The sequence below is a fragment of the Harmonia axyridis genome, chromosome 1, assembly GCF_914767665.1.
Source record: "Harmonia axyridis chromosome 1, icHarAxyr1.1, whole genome shotgun sequence".
Classification (NCBI taxonomy): Eukaryota; Metazoa; Arthropoda; class Insecta; order Coleoptera; family Coccinellidae; genus Harmonia; species Harmonia axyridis.
The window spans coordinates 86,368,696-86,380,717 of NC_059501.1; the positions used below are offsets into that span (position 1 = coordinate 86,368,696).

The 12,022-nt window shown below is 39.8% G+C and overlaps 1 protein-coding gene across 3 annotated transcripts in view; it reads right to left on the bottom strand.

The window, feature by feature from the left end:
- Window positions 1–12,022, bottom strand: part of LOC123682146 (membralin) — a 115,295-nt gene that overhangs the window by 81,583 nt on the left and 21,690 nt on the right. For all 3 annotated transcript variants that reach the window (XM_045620594.1, XM_045620603.1, XM_045620585.1), the window contains exon 6: window positions 11,904–11,961. In XM_045620594.1, coding sequence (XP_045476550.1) covers window positions 11,904–11,961 — 58 coding nt within the window. The remainder of the gene's footprint in view (window positions 1–11,903; window positions 11,962–12,022) is intronic.

Here is a 12,022-nt window from a genome sequence, read left to right on the forward strand (position 1 = left end):
CGTTTGTGTGTCGACTGAGGTAATAACTTTGTTCTTCGCAACTTTGTTCCCGCTGTCGGACGAACTTTTCGGACCCCTCTGTGCTCTATCTGTGTTGACGACGCGGGGATTTCCCGAAATTGGGGTTCGATTCCGGTTCGAAGGGATCGTTGTGGTTACTAGAAGTTCCAGACTAAAAAGTCAAGCAAACCTTTATGGATTGATATTTTTCTTTAATCTAACGGAAGTGACATCTCAAAAGAATATACGTTTTCGAGTACCTATATACAGGGTGTCCCGTAAAGACCACGTCGAACCGAGGGAGAATGTAGATCAAAGGATAACCCACCTGCTATGACAAAATTCCCATTATAAAAGTCTTACCGTTTTCGAGTTTTTTTTTTTTTTTGAAAATAATGAATTTTTGCCCCTTTCAATAGTTTTGTCCTTTCGGTTGGTACAATTTTACATCTTTTTGGTTAATTTTTTCAGTAAAATATTGCTGAAGAATGAATTCAACGTTTTCGTTAAAAACATCCTCCGAACATTTTAAAGGGGGGCTATGAGAAATATTTTTATTGGAAATTTTGGTAGTGGATTATTTTGTTCATGAAGTTTAGCCCATCGTAGTGGACAAAAATGTACCGAGCTACTGCTGCACATTACACCAATAAATTGTCTATTTTATAGTGATTTCAAAGTGGTATCACACAAGTCATTTGTTATTCAAAAAAAAAAGATATGGCTGTTTTTATCCAAATGGGTACGTTTCTGACAAAATCAAGTTTGTCATTTCTGTTGAGAAATCTTCGATATTGTATTACTTAGTGAACAATGGGAATTGTTTACGTGCGAAAATATAACTCGCATAATTATTCAATTTTTAGAATTCGAATTATATTTCAAGACGGAATATGCCAAATATATCATAAAGATATATTATTATGAAGGAATAGACACAAAGACGTCAATTTTTTATATTTATATTGTTTTATCAGGTCTGAAAGTATGACTTTTCGAAGCAAGAATGAATATTGAACAATTATCGAAGTATCAAACCACAAAAAAGGCTTTTTTCCTAATAAAACTTGCTGTTTCTGCCACAAACTGAATTCATTCGATAGAATCAAAAAGGCTTTCAATGTTGAATTTTTTTTAACGATAGCATGTCATTTTTTTTTTTGAGCGCGCATCTACCATTTCCGACAACATGAAATGTTCATGGTAGATTTTAAATATGAATAACCCCAAACCCATCCTACGATTTAGCGTCGGTTCTTTTTCGCATTCAGTTTCGTCCGATCTTTCCCGCTTCGCCGCTCTATTGTTTTTTCGCTTACCGTCCGGCCGAAAAACCAAACCCCGAGCCGGCTCGGGCAAAAAACCGCACTCTCAGTTAATCTCCGACCGAATAGCTGCAGTAAACGGCCGCTTTGAGCGCGCTCCATTAAAATCGGCGAAACTTCAAAGAGGCCGACGCGTCGGCGGTCCGAAAATACATTAGAACATCTCCGCGCTTCATTAAAACCCGCGTCGGAACCAATATGCAGCTCGTAGGAGGGGGGTTCAGGGGGCTTAACCCCTCTTAATGTAACCCAATAAGTCCCGGACCTGATAAGGCGGCTACTCATGATTTTAGTCACAAAGCATTTGAGTGAATAAGTTATGGGCCCAACCAGTAAAAACACATATTTTGTTAAAAATCGACTTTACTCATACACCAAGAGTGACACATATACTCCAACGCTGCTACAACGTTTCAATACCTTTTCTATAGAAAGATTCGTCTTTGCTTTTGAAATAGGCTATAGCCTCAACCTCGAGACAATAATTTCCTCATTACAGCCAATTTTTTTCACCGCAGCTCCGTTGAGCTCGATGGAGCAAAATTATAATGAAGAAACTCTGAAAAATTTCGTGTGTTGATGAAGCATTTCTTTCTGTTGGTAAAAAAAACTGCTTTTCCATCTACTGTACTCTCCAGGTCTGGCACTAAGTGACTGTGTTGGCTGTTTGAAAACCTCAAAAGAATGCTTCACGGAAAGAGATTTGGCTCAAAAGAAGAATTAATTGGCGAAGTTGAATCCTTGTATCAAAAAGCTTTAAAAAAATTAGAGGAAGACTGGATTGAATGTAAGAAGTAGGGTATTTCATGAATAGTTGAATTTTGCCTAAGAGTCATTGTTTTCTTATGTAATAATCGTGAGTTGTATTAGGTGTACAACTTTGCATCCGCCGTCTTGCAATAGATGGCTGTAGTGTTACTCGAAATAAATAGATCGTAAATGTCATACAATAAGCTTAGATCAGTCGATTTGTGTCTGCATAATAAAGTTATTCTCGATTAAACATGTCAGCTTACGAGCCAAATTGTCATTTGCGGGAGGTTTAAATTTTCTGCTTTCAATATGGAGAAATCTAAGCTGAGGCTCATCGAATGCCCTCAAATACCTATGGTTAGGCCGCTTTTGATGGAAGAACGTGCCGATAGCAGTTTCAACGCTTCAAAAACGGTGATTTTGATGTCGCATGGCGGTGGAAGAGAGAAGATTTTCGAAGACTCGTGTAAAACTCAACAAGGATTGGCAAGATCATTGGAAGTGACGAAACAAGCCATTTCAAAAACGGCTAAAAGTCATGTGAATGATTCAGAAACAAGAAATTGGGTTCCGTACAAGTTGAAGCCGAGATATGTTGAACGGCGTTTGTTTGCTTATGAACAGCTGCTTACAAGGCAAAGACGGAAGGGATTTCTGCATCGCATTGTGACTGGAGATGGATAATGAGTTCATTATGATAATTCCAAGCGCAGAAAATAATGAGGATATCCCGGCCATGCTTCCACGTCGACGGCCAAACCGAATATTCACGGCCCCAAGGTCATGCTCAGTATTTGGTGGCACCAGCTCCGCGTAGTGTATTACGAGTTGTTAAAATCGACTGAAACAATCACAAGCGATCGTTATCGAACGAAATTAATGCGTTTTAGCCGAGCGTTGAACAGAGGCCGCAATACAACGAGAGACATGATGAAGTGATTTTACAGCAAGACAATTATCGACTCCATGTTACGAAAGTGGTCAAGACATACTTGGGAACGTGAATGGGAAGTCCTACCTCACCCGCCGTACTCTTCAAACGTTGCTCCCTCGGACTGTCACTTGTTTCGATCAATGGCACACGATCTTGCTGACCAGCACCAAAAAATTGGATCTATTCCTGGATCGTTTCAAAAGATGACCAGTTTTTTAACTCGAGATTCGTACGCTGCTGGAAGATGAGGGCAAATAGTGTCCAGCGGTGCACAATACTTTGAATCATAAATATATAACCAGTTTATTCACAATAAAGCCTTTAATTTCGAAAAAACGGCGGAAGCAAAATTGTACGCCTATGTAGATTCTCGATTATTTGGTCTGAAACGTCGTGCTTGTAGGTATCTACTCCATCATTTCAACAGGATATTTGTTGAAAACGAGACGAGAGAAGATCTATTTCTTTACTCACAGTCATAGGCACTAATAAGTTAACTTATTGGGTGTTATGAAATCAAATAAATCGAAGTTAGTTGAGTGGTTCCGATATCGAAAATATTCGAGGCGTCGGAAAAAAAAACTTGACAACTAAGGAATTTTTGGCAGGACAATACCCCCCCCCCTTTCGAAGTGAAAACCACAGCTACGCCAATGACCTACCACCCAAACCTCCCCCCCCTTTATAAATGCCCCGCTTCCCTAGATGAAATATCCCACCGTTATGTAATACCTTAATAATTTCGGCTCAGATACGCGGTTTTTTTTTCTTCGGCGAAACTTCATCTTTTCATTGTGTTCGTGAGCATCTGGGTACACTCCGGATATCGTACGAAGTTGTTTCGATCGAAAACTACTCATTGTGTTCGATGTTCCGGCGTATATCGGTTCGTCATTTTCTTCGGCAAAGTTGGCAAGATGATGAGCCCCGGTGAGTTTCCGCCGAGGAATTCTGGTCTGAGATTGGGAATATGATGGGAGGGGTGGGAGGTGAGGAGGAGGAGGGGGTAAAGTATTATAGACACTCGTCGGGTTTGGGGATTTATCCTTTCGTCGGTTGGAAATTATGCAAGTTTTATATGGCTGTTCGTAAGTTCCCTGACTATGAGTAACAACCGATACGGGTATGAGAATAATTAATTGTTTGTTTAATTTTCAACTGTATATTTCAACGCTTTCGTTTTTAGTGAGAAAGTTTTCATAGCAACCCTTGTTTCACAGCGATAAAACATGCAAAACAGCGAGTAACCAGTTATTAGGGAAAGTGGTCTCCAGTAAAATTGGCAGACTTTTGATGTCATTTTAAACAAAGATTTCAATAGGCTGAAGTTTTTCTATAGGCTAGATTGGACGCTAGAAGCCCCTGAAAACTATCATTTGTTCTCCATTGTTGAACAGTACAAAACGTTATCCTGGATAATCATCACTATTCTCAGTAATCAAGATCATTATCATTAATATGAGATACTATTAAAAGCATTGTTCTTTGGTGATGTTAAATTGGTTCAATTAGACAGTGTGTTCCAGCAACTTACAATTTTTATGTTCAATTATTCGAAAATGGTTACAAATCGCCTTACTACAAAAACTTTTGTGACAGTTTTGTGATTAGTTGATTCAGTTTAGTTTGAGCGCGCGCCAAAGGCGAGAATGCAAGCTAGGCGGCTGAAAATGTAAATAGTGGTTGTGGTCTTGATTGGCTGTTACAGTAGTAACAGCCAATCACGCACAATTTTGGTATCATCGATTCCGTTCCGTTAATTCTGATGTCAAAAAGACACCACTGCTGAAAAACCAATTTCGAAAGTTTCGATAAAATCGTGGATATTGTGAGTCCGACTATCATGTAACCCTTGTTTCGGTTCCCAGGAGCTAAAGATTGCATAAAAACCGGTCTCAAGAAGAAGATGGATGCATGGGTACCACACGAGTTAACGCAAAAAAAAAACCCATGGACCGAATTTCCATCTGCAAATCAATGCTAAATCGCAACAAAATCGACCCATTTCAAAGTGATTGGTGACTGGTGATGAAAAGTGGATCATTTACGACAACGTCAAGCAAAAACGGTCGTGGTTGAAACGCGGTGAGCCGGCAGAAACGGTGGCTTAGATATGCTTAACGACTAGGAGGGTTTTATTATGTGTTTGGTGGGATTGGCAAGAAATTATCTACTTTGAGCTACTCCCTTACGGCACAGCTGTTAACTCGGAACTGTACTGTCAACAATTGGACCGTCTGAAGGAAGCAATCGCCCAGAAGCGGCCAGCTTGGGCCAATAGGAGAGGAATTTGTGTTCTATTAGGACAAAGCCAGGCCACACATATCGCCAGAAGCTCTGAGAGCTTCGTTGGGAGGTTCTTATGAATCCTCCTTACCTGGCACCAATTGATCACCAGCTGTTCCTGTCCATGCCGAACAATTCTGCTGGTCAAAAATGCGCTTCAAAATCGACTGGCTTCTATGAGAGAGGCTTATTGATATTTCCCTCAAAATACCAACAAGTTATCGAACAAAAAAGCGTATATTTGACCTACATCGGAATATTTTTTCTCTAATTCTGTGGTTATTCCGTTCATTCTTCCACATCTTGTAGAACAAAATCGTGCGAGAATATATCAGAAACGCACAGTTTTCATGGTTATATTTTATTATTCTATGTTGGCACTCCGAACTTTCCGCCACGGCTTTATCTGTCAATTCATCAATTTACCTTAAAGAAATCAGTTCTGCCAACCAAAATTTTTCAATGCAAAAAGCACTAAATTATATTTATGGAAATATTTCATTAATTTCAATGAAAATGCAATGAATTAGAGAAAATAATGTATAATACTAGTACAGAAGGCTCATCAATATCAATGCCTTCTGCACTTGTATTATAAATAACTATACAATGGTAATTAAAGCTTTGTTTTTCATGCAAAAATAATAGATATCTCTTCACTACACTCGATATTCGATTCATACAGTCTACTCATTTGGGATACTCGTAGAATCAATAGCGAACAAATCTCTGAACTGAACTCTTCTTGTATTGAATGAGTCAAAGCTCGATCAGGCGCACTTTAGACTCTTATTGGAGAATTAATAATATCAATAATTCCCATCGACGTATAATTCCTAGTTACCCAAATTCGAAAACCACACAGCCGGTCGAATGATGAATAGAACGATGATGGAATAGCGAGAATATCGGACTATAAAATAACGGACTTTCGAACGCACCTTCCGGTAGCGAATTTGTGATTTCCCCCCGGTACGTACCCCCTAGCCCCCTTACGTACCCGTTTCCGAGATTCCCATATTGTGTCATGAATTTTGATTCGTTTCGCGGTATTTTAATACAAAATTTGCACTTTATCCTCGCTCGGACGATATTCCTACCCCAGGGGGTGTGTTTTTGCTTTCAGGCGACGGATTGTTTCGTTCAACTCATTGGACAATAATTATTCAATTATTATTGTTAAGAGGGATTACTACCACGCTCATTTCCCTTCTAGTGCTCCTGCTATGACCAAACTTCCTACGGTATACGAAGTTGAACATTCAATTCATCTTCTTTCTTTTTTTGAATAAAGTAAGTAAAGGGCAACACTTTACGATGACTTTCACTAAATAATAATTTTACCTCTTTTGTAAAGACATATCAACAATTTTTTTTGCGAAAAACGAAAAGTTACCAAAATGTTTGTTTGTTTTTGCATTCGCAAATCAAAAATATTTACTTTCTTCCATGTGGATTATTGCTTAAGGAAAACCCCATAAAAATCAGTGATTTCTGAGAAAAAATATCTCTTAATTCGTTTTGAACTGAGCATCCACGTTGTGGTGTTCCCCCTTAATAGGGGTGTATACCATTTGAGCGATCAGTTCAAAATCAGTACGTTTTATTTCACGCTGGAGACCATCGATTTATATGAGGTTTTCACTATTATTAATTTCAAAAAGTTCGTCACTGCGGAAAGTCCTTACTTATTCATTTTTTTGGAATGAAAAAAAAAAGAATTAAATGAATTTTTTTATTGAAAAATAAATAAACGCATGATATGACTTTCCGAACAAACATTCACCTTAATAAGCATAATTGCCGCATTTGAGGCTAGGAAAAGCCAAAACTTACTGTTTGGAGCAGTTTTTGGGCTACCGAGCTATGATTGATGAATTTATATGACTGGAATTGGAAGATATTGATGTGGACGGCGTTTAGTTTCAACAAGATGGCGCGACGTCCCACGAAAGCAACGAAACAATCGCCACGTGAAAGACCAGCCTAACTGAAAATAATATCACTGCATAATTCTCTCAATTGTCTATGAAGTTGAAACCATCGTCAATATTGTCAAATCACTCTATGCTGAAAGTTTACACTCAAATTAAGGAAACATGAAAGTATAGATTGAAAAACTTTAAGAAAAAGAATAGCATAGTAGACGAAGAGAAAGGAATCATGGGAGCGGAAATAATGGGAAAGGAGCACTAAGATGTAAAAAGGAGAAGAAAACATGAGGAACATATTGCTATTAATCAAGAAAAAAACATATAGTGATAGTAGTAAGAAAAGGAATGAGAGGATATAAGAAGGAATTACAGTATTTTACAGAAAGAAATAATGCGATATTGACAGAAATAGAAAAGAGAAAATAAACCATAGGATATGAGGAAAATGATATGATAGCAGAAGAAAGAGGAGAAAGTTTGGAATATGAGAAGGAAAATGGGATTTAGGAAGAAATATTGGCAGAAATAATAGAACGGAAAAAAAATCAAAGGAAATGATAAGAAATGATAGAACATTGTCGGATATAATTGGATATAGGGAGTAATAACCACGAGGAGGCAATAATAACAGAAAAAACAGTAAGTTACGAACGGTTATGGGAAGCAAAACTAGCGAGATACGAAATAATAACGTACGGGGTAAAAACCGAAGAAGCGCATTTTCGCCCCGGAATAAATGAACTCATATAAGACCGCGCCGTTCTCTACCACCTACCACCCCCACCCCTCGTCCTTTTCGCCTACCCTAATCCGCCTTCGAAGGACCAGCGCGCCGCCGATTTTTGCATAACGCCGTGTATCGTCCCGGACCGGGGATCATCTCGGCCGGATCTTCAGGATCCCTTTCCAGGACGGGGGGGGGAGGGAGATGCGTTACCTTATCCTTCGGGAAATAAATCACGGGCGTCGCTCGCGGACCCGCACACACATACACACACGGTCCCGCCGTATTTACATCCGGCCAGTAGGAGGAGAAGACGCGGTCCCGGACGAAATGAAGAAGAATGGCCGGATTTGGCCGGTCCGAGGCCCGTTGGGAGAGACAAGGGGGTTTGGGGTAGTTTGCGTTCACGCTGATCGCACACACCGGAGGGTTTCTTACGGGGATTAGGTTAGGTGCGATTGGGGTGTTCGTCGGTTTTTGGGAAAGTTGAGGGGGAGGTTCTATTTTTAGACCGATGTATGTAAAGGGTGTTCTTTTTAGAGCTATAGAACTTTAAATTGCAATAAAACAACGATGGATTATTCGATTGACATGAATTTTATTAATCCGCAAGATAATCTTGTGCCATTACATTTTAAATATGATTTCTGGCATAAGACAGCCACGGCTGGCTCGGATGTAGTCCAATCTGGACGTCCAATTTTCGATCACTTTTTCTAACATTTGTGGCCGTATATCGGCAATAACACGGCGAATGTTGTCTTCCAAGTGGTCAGATTTTGTGGCTTATCCGCATAGACCAATGACTTTACATAGCCCCACAGAAAGTAGTCTAGCGGTGTTGAATCACAAGATCTTGGAGGCCAATTCACAGGTCCAAAACGTGAAATAAGGCGGTCACCAAACGTGTCTTTCAAAAAAATCGATTGTGGCACGAGCTGTGTGATATGTTGCGCCGTCTTGTTGGAACCACAGCTCCTGGACATCATGGTTGTTCAATTCAGGAAAGAAAAAGTTAGTAATCATGGCTCTATACCGATCACCATTGACTGTAACGTTCTGGCCATCATCGTTTTTGAAGGAGTACGGATCAATGATTCCACCAGCCTATAAAGCGCTCCAAACAGTCAGTTTTTCTGGATGTAACGGTGTTTCGACATACACTTGAGGATAAGCTTCACTCCAAATGCGTCAGTTTTGTTTGTTGACGTAGCCATTCAACCAGAAGTGCGCTTCATCGTTAATGGACGAAGTGCGCGATACGTATTCCGCACAGAACCATAATTTTCGAAATAAAATTGGACTATTTGCAAACGTTGTTCAGGCGTGAGTCTATTCATGATGAATTGCCAAACCAAACTGAGAATAAATCACTTGACAGCTGTTAAATCGGTCGCCATCTTGAACAGTAATGCCAACTTAAAGTTATATACCTCGAAAAAAAACACCCTTTACAATCAAATACTATCAAGCCTAATAATTTCGATAGTGACGTGTGTCAGTTCAGTTCAGTAAATCGTATTCTTAAGTTGTATTCGCCATTTTTAGACTCAGTTTGAACGAATTGTCGCCACCGCCACTATCTTTAATTGGGTCACTATAATTTTTTGTATTGCACTATCTCTGAAGAATATATATTTATTTATTCCCTAACAACATCTCTCGGATTCCTCAACACCGCCATCCAGTCCATTCTTCTTCTTCCCACAATTCGACCTCCGATTTTTCCGCCAGCACCTCCGCGTTCCGTCTTTCAGTCCGTAGGTTAGCGGCCCCGCCACCCGCCGACGCCCACAAGAAGACCGTCCTGGCGGAAGTAACGCGGAACACAATGCGTCTCGCTATCGCCGCCCCCAAGTCAAAGAGGCAGCGCGCGGGACGACGAGCCGGGCATAAATTGTTGCGGATGATTGATGGCCGTAATCCGGCCGCGTGTTGAAAGACTGAAGAGTCAACCGACGCTCTTCCGCCCCACCGACGCCCCCTCCTCACCGGGACGGCGTCTTGGTACGGGATGAGTGATGGGAGGACGACGTGCGGGAGAGGAGATCGATAGCTGGGTTCCCGCGCGTCCGTAGAGATCACGGACGCGGGCGACGACGGGTCAAAGTGGGTCAAGAGTGTTTTTGGGCCTCTTGCAACGAATTTGCACGCTTCAATTCATGCTACGCTACTGGAATTTTCAAAGACGCGGTAATTTGTCAATTCATCGTATTCTATTGGTCGCCGATGAAGCGCCAACGAATGTGCGTATCTGAAGAAAGAAACAGAGGGAATTTTCTGAAAGATTTTCAATAATTATCAAGACGTCAGGAAAGATACAAACCTTGTTTTAGATTTCAGCCACTAATAGTCTCATTTGAGATTTAGAATTTAAAAATCGGCGAGAATTGTGCCGGGATTCTCGGTAAGTGTTGCCATGAATATTTGCATTCAACAAGTAATAATCTCACCAGGACGAATTGATTTATTTTGAAACAGTAGTTTTTTTTTGAGTCATCCATCTTGTAGTCGTATTTCAGGTTTGGTAGAATTCTTATTGTGTCAAATAATTTCAACAAAACTTCTTCTCTGGTTTATTTTATGATGAATGTAATCATTCCTTTATAATTTCAAATGTAATGATAAGATTTTATTAACAGAAACAGAAATTCCATCAAATTAGCATGAAAAAACCTGCAGGTCGCAAAGCAAACTATCGCTTTGCGTTCTGAAGTTATGGTCGAAAGAAGATATTCTTCAACTGATGCACTGCGAAAAACCAAATTGTGTCTTTAGGTTCTGACAAAAACAGAAATCCCATCAAATTTGTATGAAAAACCCAAAAGGTCGCAAAGCGATAGCTTCATGCGTTCTGGAGTTATTGCCGAAAAAAGATATTCTTCAAGTAATGCATTGAAAAACTAAATTGTGTCTTCTTTTGGCCAGAACGCCTGAAGCTATCGCTTTGCGACCTTCAGGCTTTTTCATACAAATTTGATGGGATTTCTGTTTTTGTCAGAACTTAAAGACACAATTTGGTTTTTCGCAGTGCATCAGTTGAAGAATATCTTCTTTCGGCCATAACTTCAGAACACCTGAAACTATCGCTTTGTGACCTGCAGGTTTTTTCATGCAAATTTGACGGAATTTCTGTTTCTGTTAAAAAAATCCTATCATTACATTTGAAATTTCGGAGTAAAATGAACAAAACAATGAACTTCTGACTTAGCGCCCTCTATCGAAAGCAGCAAAAACAAATATATTATGAGTATATTTTGTCCTCAATCAACAAGATATTATCTTTCAGATTAAATCTGGTTTGCTCAAAAATGTTGAGCCAAACTGAAGTTACAGGCGTTTCAATGAGTCAGGTTTCTCCCTTTCACCTACCCTTATTTGATGTCGTAAAATCGAAAGTGACAATTTAAAAAGATAGAGAATTTTCCAAGGATTACTGTGATGATATTTTTTCTTCAACTTCATATGAAACATTTTCGAGTAAAATTCATTTTTCTACTCGACGGTAGCTATTACGCCCCCTAGCGGTAGAGGTATGAACTTCAAAACAATTTCCAGAGTGTTCTCTTGTTCACTTTAGTGGTAAAATTTTTTACCCCAAGTCTCTACGATGAATGGATCCTGAGATATAGCCGCTTACCTCGCTTATTTGCCCACCCTGTACATTGTATTCATTAAATCGAGTTGAGGGTTTATATTCTTCGATAAAATGAGCAATTTTTTTCTGCATTGCGACAATTTTAAAATCTGAAAGAACCTAGGTCAATCTTGTACAGAGCATCAAACGGGACTTCAGGAAATAAACATTCAAACGTTATGCCCAATTTTTTTCTGAATCAACCCCCACCACGAAATTCCCGTACAAATAACCGCAGATGGCTCCGACTGAAACCTGCCGATAAGTGAAATGCGCGAAACGTGTTGAAAGGATGAATCAAAGGACTTACCTATGAACACGAATATCTGGTGATGGGAATAACGCAGTAGCATGGACACGGACACCGTCTGAAAATAAACCACACACTGATCAATCATTGGCACACATCAAGCACAAGGTCTTCGATTG